General features: G+C 41.7%; 1 protein-coding gene across 1 annotated transcript in view; it reads left to right on the top strand.

The window, feature by feature from the left end:
- LOC126161311 (E3 ubiquitin-protein ligase CHIP) overlaps window positions 1–25,011 on the top strand; it is a 154,366-nt gene that overhangs the window by 21,250 nt on the left and 108,105 nt on the right. The window contains exons 2-3 of the mRNA XM_049917065.1: window positions 18,158–18,356; window positions 18,443–18,570. Of these exons, the coding sequence (XP_049773022.1) occupies window positions 18,158–18,356; window positions 18,443–18,570 (327 nt within the window). The remainder of the gene's footprint in view (window positions 1–18,157; window positions 18,357–18,442; window positions 18,571–25,011) is intronic.

Here is a 25,011-nt window from a genome sequence, read left to right as displayed (position 1 = left end):
TGGTACCATACTTACTGGCCGAGGCAGAGATGGCGAAACTTTACTATCACAGTTCGACCTCTACCTCTCAAACACTGGGGCTGTCACACATTTCAGTGTGGCTCATGATAGTTACTCGGCCATTGATTTATCAATTTGCAGCCCAGGACTTCTCCCATCTATACACTGGAGAGCACATGACGACCTGTGTGGTAGTGACCTCTTCCCCATCTTCATATCACTGTTCCAGCATCAGGCCCACGGACACCTGCCCAGATGGGCTTTAAACATGGCGGACTGGGAGACTTTCACCTCTGCTGTCACCGTTGACTCTCCCCCACACGGTAACATCGATGTGATGGTTGATCAGATGACTGCAACAATTGTTTCTGCGCAGAAAACGCGATCCCTCGCTCTTTAAGGTCTGGAGGCGTTAGGTAGTCCCTTGGTGGTCGCCAGAAGTTGCTGAAGCAATTAAGGAGCGTCGGCGAGCTCTACAGTGGCATAAGCGCCACCCTTCCGCGTAGCACCCCGTAGCTTTTAAACGGCACCGTGCCCATGTTCGCTACCTTATCAAACAATGGAAGCAGGAGTGTTGGGAGAGATATGTCTTGACAATTGGGTGCCATACGTCAGTTTCTCAAGTCTAGGCAAAGATCAAACGTCGTTTTGGGTAGCAGACCCCAACAGGTGTGTTCCCAGCGTTACCATAAATGGCGTGTTATCTACCGATGCAAACTCGTTTGCCGAGCACTTTGCTGAGCACTTTGTTTGAGCCTCTGCATCGGAGAATTACCCCCCCCCCCCCCCCCCAGCCTTCGCACTCTCATACAGCGACTGGAAGGGAAAGTGATTTCGTTCACTACACCCCACAGTGAATCCTATAACGCCCCATTTACAGAGTGGCAGCTCCTCGGTGCCCTGGCACATTGCCCCGACATAGTTCCTGGGCCAGATAGGATCCACAGTCAGATGATTAAACATCTCTCATCTGATTATAAGCGACATCTCTCCGTGATCTTCAACCACATCTGGTGCGATGGCGTCTTTCCGTCGCAATGGCGGGAGAGCACCATCATTCGGGTGCTCAAACCCAGTAAAAACCTGCTTTATGTGGATAGCTATCAGTCCATCAGCCTCACCAACGTTCTTTGTAAGCTGCTGGAACGTATGGTGTGTTGGCGGTTGGATTGGGTCCTGGAGTCACGTGGCCTGCTGGCTCCGTGTCAGGGAGGCTTCCGCCGGGGTCGCTCTACTGCTGATAATCTTGTGTCCATCGAGTCTGCCAGCCAAACAGCCTTTTCCTGATGGCAACATCTGGTTGCCACCTTTTTTGACTTATGTGAAGCATACGACATGACCTGGTGACATCATATCCTTGCCACATTGTATAAGTGGGGTTTCCGGGCCCACTCCTGATTTTTATCAAAAACGTCCTGTCGCCCCATACTTTCCATGTCCAAGTTGGTGCCTCCCATAGTTCCATCGATATCCAGGAGAATGGAGACCCGCAGGGCACTGTATTAAGTGTCTCTCTATTTTTAGTGGCCATTAACGCTCTAGCAGCAGCTGTCGGGCCCTCCGTCTCATCTTCTCTGTATGCAGACAACTTCTGCATTTCGTACTGCTGCTCCAGTACTGGTGTCGCTGAGTGGCGCCTAGAGGGAGCCATCCACAAGGCGCAGTCATGGGCTCTAGCCCACAGCTTCCAGTTTTCAGCCGCAAAGTTGTGTGTCGTGCACTTCTGTTGGCATTGTACCATTCTTCCAGAACCAGCTCTTTACATTAATGATGATCCATTCACTGTAGTGGAGACATATCGATACCTAGGACTAGTTTTTGATGCTCGATTAACTCGGTTCCCTCATCTTCGTCAGCTTAAGCAGAAGTGCTGGCAGCACCTTAATGCCCTCCTTTGCCTGAGCAACACCAATTGGGGTGCAGATCGCTCTATGCTGCTGCAGCTCTACAGAGCCCTCCTCGTCCAATCCCGAATTGACTACGGGAGTGTGGTTTACGGTTCGGCAGTGCCTTCAGCATTGCATTTACTCGACCCTGTGCACCACTGTGGGGTTCGACTAGTGACAGGAGCTTTTAGGACGAGTCCGGTGACCAATGTACTCGTGGAGGCTCTTGTCCCTCCATTGCAGATCACACGTGCGCAACTGCTCGCCGGTTATGCAGCACACATTCGTAGTTCCTCCGAGCATCCGAATTACCGTCTCCTTTTCCTGCACGTGGCAGTCCATCTCCCGTATTGGCTGCCCAGGTCGGGGCTAACGATTGTGGTTCGCGTGCGGTCCCTTCTGTCCAAACTGGAGTCCTTCCCTTTACCACCTCTACTCGCAGTCCGTTCACATACGCCTCCACGGTGTACACCTCGGCCGCAGCTTCGTCCGGACCATTCGTGTGGCCTTAAGGACTCCATTAACCCTGCAACTGTCCGCTGTCACTTCCTCTCGATTTTCGACATATACCGGGGCCACGAAGTGGTTTACACCGGTGGCTTAATGGCCGATGGTCACGTCGGCTTTGCCTACGTTCACGGAGGACATATAGAGCAGCACTCCTCGCCTGATGGCTGCAGTGTTTTCACTGCAGAGCTGCCGGCCATATTTCGTGCTCTCGAGCACATCCGCTTGTGCCCACGTGAGTCATTTCTCCCGTGTACTGACTCCTCGAGCAGGCTACGAGCTGTCGACCAGTGCTACCCTCGTCATCCTTCGGTACCGATCGTCCAGGAGTCCGTCTATTCCCCGGAACGGTCCAGTCTTTCAGTAGCGTTTGTCCGGACCCCAGGTCACGTCGGAATCCCAGGCGACGAACTTGCCGACAGGCCGGCTAAACGGGCTACGCAGAAACTGCCTCTTTAGATGGACATCTCTGAACCTGACCTTCGTACTAACTTAACACCGCAGGGTTTTTTGGCTTCATGAGGCGGAATGGCATAACGGTATGCACAGCAAACTGTGTGTCATTGAGGAGACTACGAATGTGTGGAAGTCTTCCGTGCAGGCCTCTCGCAGGGAATCGATTGTCTTGTGCCGCCTCCGCACTGGCCACAGTCGGGCGACCCCCAGTCACCGCCTGCTTCGTGAAGACCACTCTCGGTGTCGGTGCGGCGCCCAGTTGACAGTGGCCCATCTTGCCGTGCATTGTCCCAGCAATGGAATCTTGGGTTACTGGACTCGTTGCTGCTACTTTTATCTGACAGTGCGTCATTGGCTGATTTAGTGTTAAGTTTTATTTGTGAGGCTGGGTTTTATCATTTGATCTAAGTTTTAGCACATGTCCTTTGTCCCTCTGTGTCCTCCACTCTCGGTGGAGGTTTTAATGTGTTGCAGAGTGGCTGGCTTCTCCTTTTTATTCTCACGGTCAGCCAGCCGTGTTCACTGCTTTGTTGTTTTACTCTCTTCATCCCGTTTTTAGTGTTTCTGTGGTTTTCTCTTCACCCTTTTGTCCATATACATGTTTGTTGCCCTACATCGTTCTTGTGATTTTTCCTTTCAATCCATTTTGTGCTGTCAGTCTTGTTTGTTTTATTCTCACTCTTGTGGCATTGCTTTATTCGGAACAAGGGACTGATGACCTCTTAGTTTCATCCCTTCTCCCCCCCCCCCCCCCCCCCCCCCACTTTTTTTAATCCAACCAACCAACCAACCATCACTGTCAGTGGCTTCAAGATTCATTTACCAAATGAATTTACTTTGTATGATGCATAGTTAGATATAATTCTAAAGGCACTGGGTCAGATGACACATACTTATGTCCAGAGCATTAAGTGAAACTGCATCATTTAACCAGTGAAAATGCAGTGTTTTTAAAAAGTGCAGAATGTCAGCCAGGAGTTTAGTTCCCAGTTGACAGAGAATTTTTTACAGTTTCATATTTTGTTTTTCATGTTTTGAACATTTGATGAACTAATATGAAGATATTGTTTAACACTATTTCTGTTATCAGAAAGTAAGTTGTTCGGAAGTCGTACGGTGTAATTTCTTCTTCAGTCGTCCTCTCTATCGACTTCAGTGCCGAGGTATTCTCTGCAGTGGGGGCGGCTTATCCCACAGCACTTCTTTTCTCTATTCAGTATGTGTTTATTAAGTTGTGTTTGATTCCATTCTTTAATGCACTTTGTTCACTGCTGTGGAAGGTGCTGGAATTTGTTGATGGAAATGCCTTCACCTTTAGAACATGTTAACAAATGAAGTTTTAAAATTGGAATGCATTTATTTGATTTGTATTTTATGTATTGTATGTAAAGAAAATATAAAGAAAACACAAAAAATTTTGTACTATATGTTTTTGACTGCAAATGAATGTTGAATCCCCTCTATTTGAAAGTCCTAAATCCAGTCGCAAAATTGGATGGTATTATGTTAGTTCTTATTTTGTACATTAGGTTATAGTACAAAATGATATTGAATCCCTTCCAGAAATCAAGAAACATGACATCAGTTGCCCTCTGTATCTCATTGACAAACAGAAAGAATTGAGTTTTACAAGATAACAGTGTATGGAGTTCATGTTAATTCCTGCAGAAGGAGGTTTTCTTCTTCATAAAGGCCATAATGTGCAAGCAAACAGTTTGTTCCACAATTCTACAGTGGATTGATATCATGTGTACGTGCCTTTAATAATGGTAATCTGTCCAACAATTTTGAAAGAGAGAATGTCCTGCCCCTTTTCGCATTTAGTTGGAACCCTTCATTGTTTCAGAAGCCTGCAATGAGATGCTGCTTGAGGGAGAGAGAGTTCTTTTCATGTAACCTGTGTAGAGCTGTACAGGTGTTTTGTCAGGTCCAGTTGCATTTTCTCTGTTAAGCAATTTCAGTTCCTTTTCTATTCCTTCAGCATATGTGCAAGGATTGAGAGGAAGCATGGTGTAATGGTCATCTGCAGTTAAATAAATTTAGAAGAATGAATTCCGTATTGTGATCTTATCTCTGTTATTTTACCTTCTGTTGACAGAAAAATCAGTGAGAGTACAGATGATGGTTTAGATACATTTGCTGACTAAGCTCAAGACCAAAACTCCTGAGGATTTTTCATCAGCTAGATGACCAAAATTTTACTTTTGACTTCACTGAGCATGTCTCACATTGTTCGCCTTATGCTTATTTTAATGACCTGATTAGAAACTTGGAGTTTTTTAATGATTTTATGCATACTTTTCTTAAATGTATTTAGACTTCTGTTCAGATTATGACTTATTTGTTGCGATTTTTCAAAATATATCACAATGAACTGTTGTATACCTAAAAACAAAGATGATGTGACTTACCAAATGAAAGTGCTGGCAGGTCGACAGACACACAAACGAACACAAACATACACACAAAATTCAAGCTTTCGCAACAAACTGTTGCCTCATCAGGAAAGAGGGAAGGAGAGGGAAAGACGAAAGGATGTGGGTTTTAAGGGAGAGGGTAAGGAGTCATTCCAGTCCCGGGAGCGGAAAGACTTACCTTAGGGGGAAAAAAGGACGGGTATACACTCGCGCACACACACATATCCATCCCCACATATACAGACACAAGCAGACATATTTGAAATATGTCTGCTTGTGTCTGTATATGTGGGGATATATTTGAAATATGTCTGCTTGTGTCTGTATATGTGGGGATGGATATGTGTGTGTGCGCGAGTGTATACCCGTCCTTTTTTCCCCCTAAGGTAAGTCTTTCCGCTCCCGGGACTGGAATGACTCCTTACCCTCTCCCTTAAAACCCACATCCTTTCGTCTTTCCCTCTCCTTCCCTCTTTCCTGATGAGGCAACAGTTTGTTGCGAAAGCTTGAATTTTGTGTGTATGTTTGTGTTCGTTTGTGTGTCTGTCGACCTGCCAGCACTTTCATTTGGTAAGTCACATCATCTTTGTTTTTAGGTATATTTTTCCTTCGTGGAATGTTTCCTTCTATTATAACAATGAACTGTTGGTATGATATGAAGGTTGTTCAATAAGTAATGTGACGCATTTTTTACTCTTGACCTAATTAGTTTCAAAAAATGTAACTTTATTCTGAAATACGTATACATTCACACACCGTCTCCTCTGTTTCCATTAAATTATGGTAAATGGCAGTGCTGTAAACAGTCTTCAAACTTTGCATCTGCATGTGAGGTACATCCTGAGCAAAGAACAGTTTTGAATTTCTTCAGGCAGAAGACCAAACCATCATAAATATTCATAGGCATTTACAGAATGTCTACAGACACCAGGCAGTTGATAAAAGTGCAACAAATCACTGGGCAAAGTATCTATTATCAGCAGAACAAGGGGAAGGAAATCTGCCTGATCTCAGAGTAAGCTGGCCACACATAGCTGTGATGCGTGCAATGTTGCAATGGGCAGAAGTCATATTCGAGGTGCTCAATGAATAACAATTGAGTATTTCATTGCTCAGCTGGACATTTCCATTGTTAGTGCTGTCACACTTGTCCAGCAGTTAGCATATTCCAAGGTTTGTGATCGTTGGGTTCCTTGAAGCCCACCATATTCCATGGTTTGTGACCATTGGGTTCCTTGAAGCCTACCTAAAAAGGAAAGAAGGAACATCTGTGCTGAATTTCTTGCATCGTATGAGACTGATGGTGACATTTTGTTGTCAACCATTGTCACAGATGGCGAAACTTGAATTCACCACTTTGAGCCTGAAATAAAACACCAGTCCATGGAGTCTCCTTTGAGGTAGTAGTCCAGAACAGTACCTTCAGCTTGTAGATTCAAGGTTACAGCCCTCTTGGACTCTGAAGGGCTTATCCTGTTCAATGTCCTTCCTTCTGGTCAAATGATTGACTCTGAAGTCTATTGTCAGAGTCTTAGGAAACTAAAGAAATGATAACAGCATATTTTTGACCACAAAAATGTGAATCCGCTTCTCCTTCTCCACGATAATGCAAGGCCACACACAAGTCTGCATGTACAAGAGGAGATCACAGAACTTACATGGGCTGTTCTTCCTCATCCACACAAGACCGTGGATCTCGCACCCTCTGATTTCCAACTCTTTGGCCAACTCAAGGGTTGACTCTATGGGAAGCACTACAGCACTGATGGGGAAGTTACTGATGCAACAAGAACTTGGCTGAGATGTAGACAATTAAGAGTGGTGGCATTACGACATAGAGGCTCCCAAATTCAGTTGGCCTAAGGCTGTAGATCTCAATGGAGATTACGTTGCAAAACAGGATTTTATTGCCAGAGAATTGGGAGAAAGTATGGTGTTAATAAATCACGAATAAAGCTATTCTTTTATTTTTAAATATTGGTTTTAGAACACGACTGTGTGTCCAATTTCCATTATTCTCTGTCATCTCAGTGATCTTTTCTTAACTTTCTGGGTCTCATTGCTTTTACAATGTCCTCATTTTAAGTTTTCCTCAGCCTGCCATGTTTTCCGTGAGTTTGGTTGTATCCACAGCATAGGCTTCTTAGGTAACTTGGATTTGTCTGTCCATTGGACATGACCATACCATATTAATTGTTTCCATTTGACATCAGTTGTCACTAACCTTTCTACACCCATTGATAATTGAGCCTCTTTACTAAGTATTTTCTCTTCTCTTTGTATATTCCCAAGGACCATCTGATCACATCTAATTTGGTGGCCTCCAACTTCATATTCTCTATAACTCTCCATGTGTCTACTCATACAGCAAAGAACTTTTCATTAGAATTTCATAGGTAATGTTTTGCAGTTTAATTCCTTTTTCGTTAATTCAAAGGATTAAATTTAAACAAGTAACAAAAAATAACAAAATAAAACCACCCTGCTTTGAAAAAATAGTGTTGCCTTACTTATTGAATTACCCTTTCACTAACATGAGATATCTTGGACTGTTTGAAAACCTACCGAGCTTAGAAATTTTCATCTATTTTATTTATATTATTTACGTGTATGCATTGTTTGTAGGTCTTTTACTGAGTGGTAGTTCACGAAGGTAGGCATTACACACACACACACACACACACACACACACACACACACACACACACACACACAAGCATCATATTCCTTACGATAATAATGTGTGTCTTTTCTTACACATTTCCCATCAGGTCTTGCATGGGAGCAGGCATTGTCTGATTGGGTTGGAATTCTTATCTGCTGTTGGAATGGCTTCCCTGCTGATAACTGAAAGGATTGCAGAGTGTCTGATGTTGATATCTGCCGGTCTGTTTGATGTTCTCCTTTCAGTGTTTGGTAGTAATCTAAAACTACTCTCTTTTTTATGAAATTGTGGATAATGGGGATAAACTTAACATTTTCATTGTCCTTCCATTGTATTGCAAGCATTTTTCCAATTTCGCATTCAGTGGTTTCTCCTGTGCTGAGATTTGTTTTTGAGAGCTGGTGGCATGTACTTTCTTGTCAATATCCATTGATTTTTTGATTAGAAGATCTGTGAGCTGAGCTGAGGAGATGTATAGAACTTGTTCATTGTCAACCAATTTCTTGTACTGAGATTTGTTGTTTTATTAGAACTATGAGTGAAAAAATGGTGGAAAGTTCTCAAATTCTCAGTCCAGCATTGTTCCATTTCCTGTATAGATTCTAAATAATCAGAGACACCATTATTTGATTCACAGAGCATATACATGTTGGTCAGAAACTGTTTGCAAAGCTTGTAACCAAAAAAAGATTTTTTCTGCCATTTCTGAGTTACATAGCATTGAAATCTGCCAATCAGGCCATTGCACCTTCAGATTGAAGCGGCCTGCCAGGTACAGTTAGTGTCAGTTGTTCTCAAAGCACAGATGGTAGCACATGAGACTGCTCAGCCTTTGGCTTGGGTTTGATCCCAACTACTGTCCCATGTCCAATTTTTGTATCATCTTGTTTGATTTTAGGAAACAAAGTGAAGAACATGTTTGGTGACACTGTCTATGGCAGGCCACCTGAATTTGCATGGACAATGGCTTGATTTGCTAACTTCAGTGCTAATTAACTTTGAAATGGTGCACGTATCAAATTTTTTTCTTGAAAATTATTTCTCAGCACAGCCTACCCTGCAAAACTCTTAAAAGCTTTTCAAGCCTTTTCTGATCATAGTTTTATAGTAAATTGTGCCATTTCCGATGGCATAAATTAGTGCACTCAACCAATCTGCCCCCTTGTAAAGTAGTAGTTATATGTCTGTTGGGCATAGGACAATTTTTAAATTTTCTTCTAGATACTGGTCAGTTCAGCATAATTTACTCAGTTTCTAATCAGAATGATTTCATGGATTGAACTGGAAGTTATCATTCTTGGAATCATTTTGCTGTATATTGATGAATAATTATGAGACTGAGATAAAGAGATGTTAGAGTCACTGTCCTAGTCGAAACTTACTTCACTGCCCGTATCTTAAATGCATACGGCAGAACAGTAACCGTGATCGAGCCTAGCACTTGCGGCAGAGAATATCCCGGGCGTATTTCTACGACAGTCAGACACTTTCATTGCTAGTGTATTTCCCACCACTTCAGAAAGAAAGTAGTGGTAGTGTCAGCAAAGGTCTGTCGAGAATATGTGAAATGGGGACTCGCGAAATTGTGCAGAAACTGATGCAAATGATATTTACGTGCAAATTGTGCAACTGAGATGAACTGCAGCTGAAATAATGCTTGATAGATTGGAAGATACAAAAAGAAAGTAACATGTTTGAGTTAATCCAGGAAAAGTGCTTTGTGAACAGAATGAAATTGCCACTCTGCAGCGGAGTGTGCACCGATAGAAAACTTACCGGCAGATTAAAACTGTGTGCCTGACCGAGACTCAAACTTAAGACCGTCGCGTTTCACGGGAAACTGCTCCACTGACTGAGCTCAATCGGTAGAGCCCTTGCCCACAAAAGGCAAAGGCCCCGAGTTCGGGACTCAGTCTGGCACACGGTTTTAATCTGCCAGGAAGTTTCACGTTGCGAACAAATTGGTCTGCTCAAAATAACTCAGGCAAGTTTGTGATGAAGACGAGTTTGTTTTTGTAGCAACTTTTTAACACAATTGTCGAACCACAGTGGATGTTTCCCATTCCTCACAACCTCATTCGGCACATACTGTCCAAACCGAACCGTAGAGCGTAATACTTTTGGATTTTATCCACTGATATTTCACATTTTTGACCTAGAGATGAATTTTGGTGCATTCTGTTTCCTGTCACACTTCCTAAATGAAAATATGAGGGCATGCTGAAAAGTAATACTTCTGAATTTTTTATTCTTATCTCAATAGTGTTTGAGATATTTCGTGTCACACATATTACTCGATCCGCTCTTCAACTTTGCTGACGCAGATGGTAAACCTTTGCCACTAGAGGGCTCTGAATTGTAGCATGCGACAGGGTGATGTGTAACACAACTATATCAGTGCATGAGAACCGACCGGCTGTAATTGAGAAAACGGAAAGCACAAATTTGAACAGTTCATCCACACGTGGAGCACCCTCTCCTTCTGCACGACAATGCCAGACCACACGAGTGCCGCGATATCTACAGCAATCTGATGTCTCAGGTTCATCGATCATTATCCATACAATCCTGATACTGCTTCCATCTGATTTTCATCTATTTCCAAAACTTAAAGAAGCTGCGCACAGACTCCCCTTTGTTGGGTAACAATTCCTGTCAGATGCCTGTGGTGAGGGCAAGGGAGGAACAAAGAAACCACAACAAAAAGAGATGAAACTACATCACGACTTACGCTACAGGGGGCCAAAACTGTACTGCTAAAATTACAATGTACAATGAATGACAAGACAGTAAAAACAAATCGTGTTCTCTCTCAAGACTAGAACTGCCAATGGGACATTTTTGTCCCGTAACAAAATTTTAATCCTTTTCCCACTTCTAGTCCTTTTAGGAGGTTCGTGACTATTAATTCAGTACATCCAGAGATGTAGTCAATAGTTTGACTCCACAGTGCAGCTATCGAGTGTGCACCCGTGACTTTTCGCAACTTTGAGACGTAATATCTCCGACAATATTTTCCTGAAAGAAACAAAACTAGACAGTCTTGTACAACTTTTTGTGCGCTCTTAAGCAAAATAATAGGGAAGATTTTCCGAGCAATTTTCGTGTGAATAATTTTAAGTAAACTCGGCTGAAAAACACACACACGGAAAAATGTGAAGTTTAGCTATTTATATTTCCGGAAGTAATTGCGGGTTTCACCTGATACTTTGCATATAATAACCAATACGAGGCCTTAGAATATAAAATTTCATCCCCCTTCTGATTTCCAATAATTTAAAAACTAAGGAACAGCTGATGATATCTCTAAAAATACCAAAATGGCTATTTTTGGCCCACTTTTTTGAAAAAGTATTCTCTACAAACTCTTTTAAACCATTTTTGTTAAAAAGACCATGTTCTAAAAATCTAGATTTGATGTTGCAATGGAAGTATATAAGGCCTTAAAAATGATGCAACAAGGTAGAGGTACATTGAAAATGGGCCCATATTCAGTTGGTTCTCAGATTAAATCTGACATCTATCATTATGTTCTGCAATTGTTTAATACTCTTTGGGGAAGGCAAATATCAAAAGTCTTGATGAGTGGAACGTGAGATAAAGTTCAAATAACTCAAAAAATATCAGAAAAGGAGTGCCTTCTGTCACTACTCATTGTGACAATTTGAGTCTGTTTTTCGCTATGAGTACAGAATCGAAGTGGTTATAAACTTCACAGTATAACTCTGTATTACCGTGGTGGTGGAAATCGAGGTTGTAAAATTGTTGCCAACAGCTGCAGAATGCATCTTATAAATAGTCTGTGGGTTTTATACCATTGTCACATTGTGTAAATTTTGGTGAAGTTCATAGCAGTCTTCCTGACATTGGAATGGATTCAAGCTGTAGAATATCACTAGTATGTCTCTATATTGTATAATGTCTTTGATGTGCTAGTTTAATTCTGGTTTAAGATATACCGCACTTTGTGTTAGCGTATTCTGTGGTTAATGTGGAACATAAGTGTTCGCACAGACAATTGTATAAATGTAAAAAATAGTCTTCACAGGTTTGCCGCCAGATCAAGTTGTGCAAATTCCACAATATTTCCTTGGAGAAACTGTCCGACATCTTCACGTGGTTCAACCTTGCTAGGAACCTAGCCACCAGCAAGACTGAACCACCTGAAGATGTCGGACAGTTGCTCTGAGGAAATATTGTGGAATTTGCACAATGTGATCCAGCAGCAAACCCGTGAAGACTAATCACAATTGTATAAATGCGTTGACATGTTTCATGGTGGCGTAACCACTGCTGATTCCATGTAAAGTGAGAAAGCCAGCATTCCCATCGCCACAGGGGCCACACCAGATATCTGTGCAATGACAGCTATGAGTGTTTTTTTTACCACAGGTTCCCATGCATAACTGTTTCTTTACACAAATCCCAAGCTGATGATATGTTTCTGTAAGTATGAGAGCCCAAAGTTAGAAGAGGTCTTTTTTAGGGTCCTAAGCTTATGTTTAATTCAAGCTACTTGAATTTTTTAGATATTTCATCAATCTGCTGTAGAATGTCATGGAGGAAACTGTACTGCCTGCCGGATGGTATCACTGATGGGATTGTTTGGGAGGAAATTTTGCTGAGACAACCGAAAAATTACACTTTCCTGTACACTCGTCAAATTGGTATAGCCACAAAAAGAGAGAAAACTATTCTTCTCTTTAGATTCCGTATACCAATTCATTTTTTATGAACAGAATTTTGTAGAGCTGAATGATGTCTTAAAGAGACAGAAAAGACTACTTATTTGCAGTTTTTCTGACTCAAGCTCGTTTCCTAACCATCAAGACTTTTGTTGTCTCTGCAGAGAGTACTAAACAATTGTAGAACATAATGGAAGAAGTCAGATTTAATCTGAGTACCATCAGTATATGGCCTGACTTTCAATGCTCCTACACATTGTTGTTTTTTTTTTTTTAGGGTCTTATATGCTTGCGTTGCAAAATCAAATCTAGTTTTTAGGACGATGAGCAGTATTTCGTGTCTGTGTAGCTTTCAGTCATTTCATATAGAGCATGGTTGTTAACAGATTCCAGATACATGCTAAATACTTTTACAATCGTGATAAGGATGAAACTCGTCATTGTGATAAACGTCTTAGTGACCTCGTACTGAAAAACTTGTAGGTCCATACCTAAATGAAGGAATGTCACACGTAACTACTTTTTCTCCTCCCTTTCGCTAATGTGGCAACTGAAAGAACCCCAAACAAGTGTGCTTGGTACAATAACCAAAATTTAAAATAAAATGCCTAAGTCCAAGAAGAAAGCTCCTGAGGACGTAGACGGGAATGTAGCTTTCAAAAGTGTTTCGAGGAAAGTTAGAAAATAATTTAATAATTCTCAATTCTTTGCATTCAGATGTACAAAGTGGGACTAACACAAAATAAAAGCCTGACACTGTGACATGTTTCGATGAAACTAAGTACAGAATGAATGTCGACTAGGTGACTTGCAATCACTCTATGAAGCTGATAGAAGAAGATGGTCTGTTCATCCATTTTAGAATATACTAGTTTTAACAGGCATCAGTGCCTAGGTAATCTACAGAAAAGTAATGAACATCAAAACAACAGGGTGAGATTTTCTTTTCAAGCTGGTGGGCTAACTTGCCAAACATTATATAGGAACCTCGTCAGAGCATTGGTTGTTCATGTTGAACCGTCAGATGTACCTAGAAGTCACTGCTGCTACCTTCCACAGTACCAGTAAAATTTTTCCCAAAAAATTTGGCACGCAAGGATACTCTCACCATTTTGTACGTGCAACTCACCTCGAACTCCCAAGCTCCCTTAGCCCTAACTCACCCACACCCATCGGTCCATCACTGTCAGTTTCTTGTACCCATCCACCTGCAGTTTCTTCCCTCACTCACTCATTCAGTGCAGCTCATTGCCATTATCTCTTTTGTGTCTCTCTGTCATTGTCACTTGTCACAGCCACAATCCTGTGTGTCCTGTCCTACAACAACAGTTACCTCTCGCTCTCTATTACCGCCAATATCTCATCCCTTCCTACTGCTGCTCCCTCTTCTCACTGTCTCTGTCTCTCTCTTCCTTGTTGTCATTATCATACACTCTGGTGTGTCTCATTACCACTGGCTCCCACCCACTCCAACTTCCTCTGTATTCCTCTCCACCCCCAGCTCTGCCTACTTCACTCTGAGCCTATCACTGTTCTATCACTGTCAGCTATGTTCCGCTGCCACCTGACCCTCTCTCTGTCTGACACTGGTATTGTCTGTGTAGAATCTTGTACTGTAGGAATCGAGGGAGGGGTTGAGGTTTGGTGGCTGGTGTCCTCTTTCCACAACACAGCTGCACACATGTATTAACCAGGGTTCTTCATTTAGATGAACAGGAAGCAACTTATCTTTAAGAGTGCCCACGTGTTGATCTACGAGCTCTTCTGTGATAGTCCATGTTAGCCTCACTGTCGGTGAAGTAGAAGACCCGCTACGCAATGAATGACAGACACCAAACTGGAGTGCGTCAGTGACAGAGCGACTGCGCTAGTGTCTGAGACTGAGCCCTCCAGTCAGCGGAGGCGAAACACAGTCACTGTCTGCCGTCTTCCAGTTTCTGTTTCGTCTCTTTGCTACTTCCACTGTCTTCTTCTCTCTAAGCATAAATAATTGTGAATATGTTCACACGCCAAAGTTTTTGGGAAAATTTTAAAGGTTTTGCGGAAGGTAGAATGAGACAGCTGGTACCCCACTTTTCAGTCAGAGACTTTTAAACGAGCAGGAACATAATCACATTTTTTTCTTCTCTGATAGGAGCATTTTTCCGCTGGTTCTCTTCTTCTCCTGGCTGCAGCAGGGCAATTTCTCGTATGAAAGAAAATGTAGTAGTCAGTAAAATTTAGATAATTTCTAATTATGGGAAATTGAAATAACAAAACTAATTTTACACTTCAAATAAGACTACATGTGCAAAAAAATTTTACATGTGCCTCGGTACATGGGGTTCCCAGATGTTAATGGAGACACTTCACAGCGTATTTCTCCATGCTACGTCACTTTATAAACCGTGTTTTTGCCTCGCACCAGATTTTATGTGTGTATTTTACATGTGCAAGTAGTGTAACTTTGAATCTCTGCATCTTGGAAAGAGATAAAGATATGAAGAAAATTTTCAAGTTTGTTTGAGATCAGGATCTGAGGAATACATTGTAAAAATTACAACCATTTGCTGTGCATAGCCATCTCAGAATCCACAGCAGGTTTTGGTACTAAAACACTAGTTTTTGAGACATTTCTTGATAATGAATAAAGACTTTTGAAAGTGGGGAGATGGCTCTTCTAGACAATGCCTAAAGAATGTATTGTTAAAATTTGAGCAATTTGCTGCAGTTATTTATTGTTTAGATTTCGCCTCATACTGGATTTTGTGTGTAGAAGTAGGGTAACTCTGAACCTCGTATATCTTGGAAATGGATAAAGATATCAAGAAAATTTTCAAGATTGTTCGAGATCAGGATCTTAGGAATATAATGTAAAAATTACAGCCAGTGCTGTGTGTGACTGTCTCGGAATCCTCGGCTGAATTTTGGTCTGTGGGTGATGGCAAAAATACAGTAGTAAGAAAAACCCTTTTTGTGGTGTTTTACGAGAAACCATCCGTGAACTAATAGTGCCTCCGTAAGTCTGATCAAGCCCACCGTAGACTACATCAAATACAAGAAGAATCAATTAATTTGCTCCACTTGCCTAGGAAAGAGGTAGTGTTTAATATCATACTTTATCCCTGTATTAAAGGATAATGACAGTAACTCAATTCTTTTGATGGATATTCAAATGTTCTTTAGTGCAAGGGCTATCCAAAACACGTGTCATCACCAATAAGATCTGAGTTATGAGCACCAGAAAATCCCATTTTAATGTGCGGCATTTTGGAACATACAAGGTACACATGCTGTCATACGCATACCAATATAAATGAGTTTAAAAACTCCAGGTAGGAATATCAACAATGTAGGCAAAGATAGATTGCTACTTATCGTAAGGAAGACACATTAAGCTGCAGACAGGCACAGTTAAGACATGACAAAAGAGAAACACACACCATTCATACAAACAGCAAGCACACCTCCTCTCTCTCTCTCTCTCTCTCTCTCTCTCTCTCTCTCTCTCTCTCTCTCTCTCTCTCACACACACACACACACACACACACACACAGACACACACACACGCGAAATCGCCATCTCCAACAGCTCAGGCCTACATCTCACGCACACATGACCGCCAACCCCTGCAGCTCTGGCTAGGCCTGACTTGCCATGGGTGGCAGTCGTGAGTTTGTGAGGTGAAGTGTGCTTGCTTGTGTGTATGAATGGTGTGTGTTTCTCTTTTGCTGAAGGCTGTGGCCGAAAGCTTTGTGTAAGTGTCTTTTGATTGTGCCTGTCTGCAACTTAACAAGTATTCTCTATGGTGAGTAGCAATTTAGCTTTTCCTACGTTGTTGATAGTGTTGTGTGGCAAATTAATTTGCAAGATCTGTATAATATTTTCCTGTTCTGTGCCAATTGTAAATGTCAGACTATAAGATGATGATGATCTGCAGGTATTTTAAAGGAACATATTCATGTAGACTGAAATGTTTGCGATCAGGCAATTTGTGTTAAAGTTTAAGTTGATTTGGACAAGAATAAAAATATTCAATTTTTATTTAGTTACAGTGAAATATTTTGAAAGAATTTGTAAGTATCTAACATGACTGTACTTAATGTTTAAAACTAAAATAAAATAACAGACCCTTAGAGTGACTGTTACAGAAAAACTCATCCCCTAAAATAAAGAGTAAAAACAAGCCATAAATGCATCAACCAGAAAAGGGCATATTTTTCTCCCAGTAGTGCTTTCAGGGATTCAAAAAATCAGGCAGTCCTAGTGTTAGGCATGGGAGTTGTGATGCTCTAAACTCGTTCACTGAAACTGAAATGCAGCTGCTGTACAAAAAACTGACCGTGGCAGACTTCAGTGCACTGCACATAGGCAGGTGATCAAATGTGAAACCAGTGTAGTCCAGTATCATTGCAAGAGAGACCCTGTCAACCAGTAGAAGAATAAATTATTTCTGGAATGAGCACCATATTCTTCCAAGAATACAAAGAGGATTTAATTTTCTCTGGTGCTTGCAATGTTTCGATGTTACGAGCTGTATAACTAATTTTACCAAATGTATTGTTCACACTGTTTGGATGGCAAATTGACAATCACATGTAACACATTTCTTCACTCATAACTTGTAACACACTGCTGAAACATTAATATCAGTAAAATATGAAGTTTCTTATATTAGAACACTGTTTAGCATATTCCTTGAATATAATTTTTGTAGTTTTAGATGTGTTACACGTGGCAGGTTATCCATGTTTTATGTCAGCATAATGCCATTTTAATAGGTTAAGGGAGTTTATGCATCTGCTGCATTTACTATTCTTCAAATCGGGTTCTGTAGCAGTTTTTAGTTGGCATCCTTTCCTACCGTCATCCAAATGTTTGCACTCCATAGCCAGCTGGAACCAGAATTATGGATTTGTTGCCCTCGTCAGCTGGCAGGACCACAGTGAAAGGATTGCTGATAAGTGAACTCAGTTCTGTTCTTGTCAAAAGCTAGTGGTTTACGTTTTAAAGGATCCTACTCAGTCCGTACACCTGATGTCTTTATATTCTTTCCTTATAATGAATCTTTTCATTGTTTCATGAAATATACATATTGAAAAGTCGAATTAGGAAAAGACGGATTGCTACTTACTGTAAAGAAGGCACTTCCAAGTTGCAGACAAGCACAATTAAGACATTCACATATAGTTTTCGGTCACAGCGCGCGCGCGCGCGCACACACACACACACACACACACACACACACACACACGCACGAACACCAACTTCAGCATCTAGGGCAGAGATGCTGGAGTTGCGTGTGCGCCTCTTTTATTTGACATGTCTTCTTTATGGTAAGTAGCAATCTTTCTTTTCGTATGTCACTGATATTCCTGTCTGGAGTTTCCATTGAAAAGTAGAATTAGCATTTCTCTGTAATGATTTTCTATTCAATGGCTTATGCTGTTTCTCGAAGTAAACTTACAAATAAGCCAGTGTTTTCTAACAGTTAGTACTTTTTTGAAGGAGAGCAACCTATATTTTTATCTTCTAAATTTTTGTTGTTTAAATATATTTCAGATAAAAAATCCAAATGTGCCGACTTACTTCACAAACAGAGCACTTTGCCACCTCAAGACAAAAAGGTGGGAGGAAGCATGCCAGGACTGCCGAAGAGCGCTCGACATGGATCCAAATTTAGTCAAAGGACATTTTTTTCTGGGGCAAGCTTTATTAGAAATGGATAATTATGATGAAGCAATAAAACATTTACAGAGAGGTTGGGTTGCAGTTGTGTTAGTTTTTAATTATATGGCCCACTACATCTTCAACTTCTATTTGACATTTGGTAATACTCTCTTTCAGCAAATGATCTAGCTAAGGAACAGAAATTAAATTTTGGTGATGACATTGCAAGTCAGCTAAGGGCAGCCCGGAAAAAGAGGTGGAATGTACAAGAAGAAAAACGAATTGCACAAGAGATAGAACTACAGGTAAGTTTATCACAGATTTGATATTTCAATTTTGTTGAAATATTATCAGTTGCATAGTATACGGATGTTGATATAAACAATTTTCGGTAAATATTTGAAATTGTAGTAGAACATAGTTTTACTTTCAATGCACGAAGGAGCCTTACTACGTTCACACGTCCAGTCTTTCCCTTTGACTGTGTGAAGCAATCATCGGTGGCGCAAAGGAGTAGTCTGATTGCACTGGGAGGCAGATGGTGTGAATGGAATAACAAGGTTTTCGATGTGAAGAAATAACACACCAGATGCAAAATTTTTTTTTAAAATTATTTTATTTTATTTTATTTTATTTTTAGCGCAAGTAGTGTGCTATTTCCTCACATTGGCATTCTTCAGAAACAGTTGCTGTAAATTATGAACAAATATTTAAATGACATGAATGATTATTGTGTTGGGTGGAGACGTGTGAGAGGGAATTCTGACGTAATCGCCGCTCCGTGTTACTAACAGAAACTATAATGTTTAACATCATCATGCAAGTTTGACACTACAACTGCTAGGGAGCTAGTGTTTGCAAAAATTAAAAAAAACTGGGAAGTCACATAAAGTGTTCCGGACAATTCCGATATGTGACAAAACCATGTGATGGAGCCATTGGACACCTTTTAATGTGCCACTTACATGCAGTTACCATTATTAGCAAAGTGCTTATCACAGAGTGTGAACATGCCTCGTTTTCCTTTCAGTACTTGCTCTAAGGGGGGACAAGCAGGTTGCTAGCTTGTTGATGTACAGAATATATAATAATAAATTAATTTTTAAATATACAGCACGAAAATGGGCAGTATATTTACAGTGTGAAGCTGATATTTTTATAGATCGTTACTTCAGTACCTTTGCCAGTGATATATCGATACTTTTTTCGGTATACTGATGGCCGATAATGATATTTTTTAAAATACCGATATATCGGGTTCACGATATTTTTAAAAAATATCAACAGTCCTAGTACAGTGGTATCTAATGGGCATTCCTATTAAGACAGCAGCATTTTTATTTACGTGAAGTTCGTGAATGGTCACTTTTTGGCTTATCAGTTGAGTGTAATTAATTGTGTGGTGGAATAAAATCCAATAATTCATGATTTTAAAAACCTCGGGAGCAAAATGAGCAGATACAAGTATAACAGCTCACGTACTCCATCTTCATTGTGATATTATATAATTGTTTTTATGTCTCAATAATCGTTACAGATTGTTAGTATTTCTGTTGCTAGTGTATAATTTTGTATCCTTGAAACATTGAGTAAGTTTATCAGAAACAGTACCTAGATATGGCCATACAAAAACTTTTTTTGGTTGTTATTCTTTTGTGTCTCTGATTAAAGTTATTTTATCTACGAGATTGATGTGTGTTTGATTGGTTTTCTTTTTGCATAATGTGTCCTCTAAGCTTTTAGGTTAACTTGGTATTTATAGTCAGGATTCCGAGAAGATCTAGTTCTTTTTCAATCTTTTCTTTTTCCAGTGATAAGTTGATCGGTCAGTGTATCACAGAATGAAAACAACATTTCGTCGATCTTTCCACAATATGGGAGTAGCTCGGGAGGAACTTTGGTAAAGAAGAATCTAATTTTTCTATGGCAGGAGGTGGCTATAGAGAATGTGTGGCTGACCTTAGCAGCTGTCTCTTTCTACGAACACTGATCCACAATGTTTGTGGCTACAGCACCTAATGCTACGTTTGGTCCACCAGAGACCTCACATTGGGTGAGCAAGTGGTTGGTACTCACTGGGTCCCCAACTGGTACTGCTGTTGTTGTTTACCCTTCCTCATGCCAGGTCCTCTCTTCTGTCCTCATCTTCTCTGCTAGTTACTGCTTATTCATTTCTGATGCTGCAACAGACTCTTTTGACTCTCTTTATGCGAGAATGTCTTTTCTTTCTTTCTTGTTCAGACTTCTGAAGTTCTTCCTCCATTTTGGCAATCGAGGTCTTCTTTTTTGCCTCTCTTCCTGACTATTGCAGGTTCCCAAAGGACAGCTCACAGGTTTCATGCACGGTGGGTGAGTAACGTGCAGCTCCCAGCGTGTGGGTTGGCAGGTAGGGCTGGTGCATACCACTGATAAAGTCCAGGCTCAGGGAGGTGTAATTGCCTGAGCTGTTGGTATCTTCCCAATCACTAGTTGATTCTTCCGTCTGGAGTTCGGAAGTTGTGACACAGAGGCATCCTCACACAGTACGCAGTACAGCATATCGTGTTGTATTACGAGATAAGAGTTTCCTATTCGCAAGAGTTTTTAATGTCTCTGTAGTAGTGATCATTTGCGCCCAATGCATATTATGCTTGCTGCTGCCAGTCTTTCATTCATTATCAATTCTCTTGCAAACAAATGAAATATTGAGACATTGTATTGCTCACGATAAATATTGTAGGTGTGTCGAATTGGACTGAGAGATTACTATCGTTATTATTCAGAACTTACATTTTGATTTCTGGATTACAATTGAAGATACAAAGAAATGTCTACACTGGCTTATGGTGAGACTTAACCCTGTACTACAGTGTCAGCATAGTTATTTTCAGATTGGAAGATTAACTGTTTTTCATTTCCCAATAAAAAAAAAAAACTGTGTGGCACAGCTTGTATTTGCAGCTAACGGTGTGGCAATATTGATAGTCGCTTTCGGTGGCAAGTTTAATCGCCTTTTTCCTACAAACTATTTCAAAATCTTATCTGTGCCAACCGTTACCTGCATAATCGAGTGAGCATTGCTTCATGCTGTACAATATACCAGCCACTTAAAGGAATATCATTTAATTTAAGAATAGAGAAGTATTTTGTAACAGAATGTGTTTCTCATTGTTTTTGTTGTGCTTGAGGAATGCTCAGAAATGAGGTGCAATGACAGTGTAAAATACTTCTCATCACTCTCCAGCAGTAGTTGTTAACTATAACTGGGGCACAAAAAGTTTGTTTACGAAAATGGATATGTGTAAAATTGCTAGGTAAGCTCTATTGAAATCCATGTTTTCTCCCTTGTCCAAATACTAGCTTCGTCATTCTGTCTGTATCACACGCAAATAGAAACTTCAGTATCAGTGAAGACCATAAAAGGCTAAAGGGGAGGTTCCATGTTCAGTCAGTATGGGCATCAACAAAAACTTCCATTACAAATAGTTCACTATTTCTATTCAGTAACAAAATGTTTAGAATACACGAAATACCAGAAACTTGAAACAAGAAAGTACTAAATTGTGTGCTGTAAGTAGTACAGCCTCTCTTACAGACAAAGACAGAAAATCATTTATTTACTGCAATATTACTGCTAAATGCTTTTACATCATTTGTCAGACAAGCTCACTCGTGAATGGAGAGCATTCGTATATATATATATATATATATATATATATATATATATATATATATATATATATATATATATAATAGAGGGAAACATTCCACGTGGGAAAAATATATATATATTTGGCATCACCCCCAAAGGCCTCACACTTAAAGTTCCCATCTCTGGCTGCAACCCTTCTTTCCATCAGTCCCTATACCAGTTCCAAACCGAACAATCCATTGCCCTCACCCACCTAATCCTTCACCTACACATCCACTCAGCCAATCAACACACCCATCAACTCCTGTCCCTAATAAAAGTCCTCAATCTTTCCTCTCCCACATCCACACCGGTTGTTCAGAGCATCCTCCTACAGGCCAACCGCAAATTAGAAAAGCATGCCACCCTCCACCTTAAAAAACTATCCAATCTCCTGGTTTCCCACCTCCGGAAAGGCAACTCACTCACCCTTCACAACCTTTCCAGCAAACCTCAACCTCCTCTCATTGCACACAAACCCAGTCTCTCCCATCTACTCAATCTCCCACTTCCAGCTCCACTCCCTCCAAAACCTCAAAATTCCAATCAACACACTCTGGAACCACAACACCCCAATTCAGTAGTTAACCTCTCCTCCAAACCTCTCTCCCAATCCGAAACCTCTGTCCTATCCAAAGGCCTCACCTTCAGCCCCACTCCCAGATTTAACCAAACAGCCCTTGTCAAAGATTTACTGTCCTACACCCGTACTCTCTGCTGGAAATATCACTTTGCCACGGAGAAAAATGATCCTAATCCTACTCCTAATGATCCAACTCCCCAAGATACTATCCAAATTGAACCATGCCTGGAACAGTTCCGTCCTCCGTCACAGCGGGACCCACCTCCTCTTCCTCAAAATCACCCTCTCCAAACCTTCCAGGAATTTCTGACTTCCAGCCTTGCCTCTCAATCCTTCTTAAAAAACCTCAATCCTACTCCCAACATCACCACTGCTGAAGCCCAAGCTATGCGTGATCTGAAGGCTGACCAATCCATCGTCATTCTTCCGGCGGACAAGGGTTCCTCGACTGTGGTACTTGATCGTCGGGAGTATGTGGCTGAGGGACTGCGTCAGCTTTCAGACAACACCACTTACAAAGTTTGCCATGGTAATCCCATTCCTGATGTCCAGGCGGAGCTTCAAGGAATCCTCAGAACCTTAGGCCCCCTACAAAACCTTTCACCTGACTCCATCAACCTCCTGACCCCACCAACACCCCGCACCCCTACCTTCTACCTTCTTCCCAAAATTCACAAACCCAATCATCCCGGCCGTCCCATTGTAGCTGGTTACCAAGCCCCCACAGAACGCATCTCTGCCTACGTAGATCAACACCTTCAACCCATTACATGCAGTCTCCCATCCTTCATCAAAGACACCAACCACTTTCTCGAACGCCTGGAATCCCTACCCAGTCTGTTACCCCCGGAAACCATCCTTGTAACCATTGATGCCACTTCCTTATACACAAATATTCCGCATGTCCAGGGCCTCGCTGCGATGGAGCACTTCCTTTCACGCCGATCACCTGCCGCCCTACCTAAAACCTCTTTCCTCATTACCTTAGCCAGCTTCATCCTGACCCACAACTTCTTCACTTTTGAAGGCCAGACATACCAACAATTAAAGGGAACAGCCATGGGTACCAGGATGGCCCCCTCGTACGCCAACCTATTCATGGGTCGCTTAGAGGAAGCCTTCTTGGTTACCCAGGCCTGCCAACCTAAAGTTTGGTACAGATTTATTGATGACATTTTCATGATCTGGTCTCACAGTGAAGAAGAACTCCAGAATTTCCTCTCCAACCTCAACTCCTTTGGTTCCATCGGATTCACCTGGTCCTACTCTAAATCCCATGCCACTTTCCTTGACGTTGACCTCCACCTGTCCAATGGCCAGCTTCACACATCCATCCACATCAAACCCACCAACAAGCAACAGTACCTCCATTATGACAGCTGCCACCCATTCCACATCAAACGGTCCCTTCCCTACAGCCTAGGTCTTCGTGGCAAACGAATCTGCTCCAGTCCGGAATCCTTGAACCATTACACCAACAACCTGAAAACAGCTTTTGCATCCCGTAACTACCCTCCCGACCTTGTACAGAAGCAAATAACTAGAGCCACTTCCTCATCTCCTCAAACCCGGAACCCTCCACAGAAGAACCCCAAAAGTGCCCCACTTGTGACAGGATACTTTCCGGGACTGGATCAGATTCTGAATGTGGCTCTCCAGCAGGGATACGACTTCCTCAAATCCTGCCCTGAAATGAGATCCATCCTTCATGAAATCCTCCCCACTCCACCAAGAGTGTCTTTCCGCCGTCCACCCAACCTACGTAACCTCTTAGTTCATCCCTATGAAATCCCCAAACCACCTTCCCTACCCTCTGGCTCCTACCCCTGTAACCGTCCCCGGTGTAAAACCTGTCCCATGCACCCTCCCACCACCACCTATTCCAGTCCTGTAACCCGGAAGGTGTACACGATCAAAGGCAGAGCCACGTGTGAAAGCACCCACGTGATTTACCAACTGACCTGCCTACACTGTGAAGCGTTCTATGTGGGAATGACCAGCAACAAACTGTCCATTCGCATGAATGGACACAGGCAGACAGTGTTTGTTGGTAATGAGGATCACCCTGTGGCTAAACATGCCTTGGTGCACGGCCAGCACATGTTGGCACAGTGTTACACCGTCCGGGTTATCTGGATACTTCCCACTAACACCAACCTGTCAGAACTCCGGAGATGGGAACTTGCCCTTCAGCATATCCTCTCTTCTCGCTATCCGCCAGGCCTCAATCTCCGCTAATTCCTAATTTCAATCTGCCGCCGCTCATACCTCACCTGTCTTTCAACATCATCTTTGCCTCTATACTTCCGTCCCGACTGACATCTCTGCTCAAACTCTTTGCCTTTACAAATGTCTGCTTGTGTCTTGTATGTATGGATGGATATGTGTGTGTGTGCGCGAGTGTATACCAGTCCTTTTTTCCCCCTAAGGTAAGTCTTTCCGCTCCCGGGATTGGAATGACTCCTTACCCTCTCCCTTAAAACCCATATCTTT

This window comes from Schistocerca cancellata, chromosome 2, assembly GCF_023864275.1.
Source record: "Schistocerca cancellata isolate TAMUIC-IGC-003103 chromosome 2, iqSchCanc2.1, whole genome shotgun sequence".
Taxonomy (NCBI): domain Eukaryota; kingdom Metazoa; phylum Arthropoda; class Insecta; order Orthoptera; family Acrididae; genus Schistocerca; species Schistocerca cancellata.
This window is presented reverse-complemented; position numbering and strand designations above follow the sequence as displayed.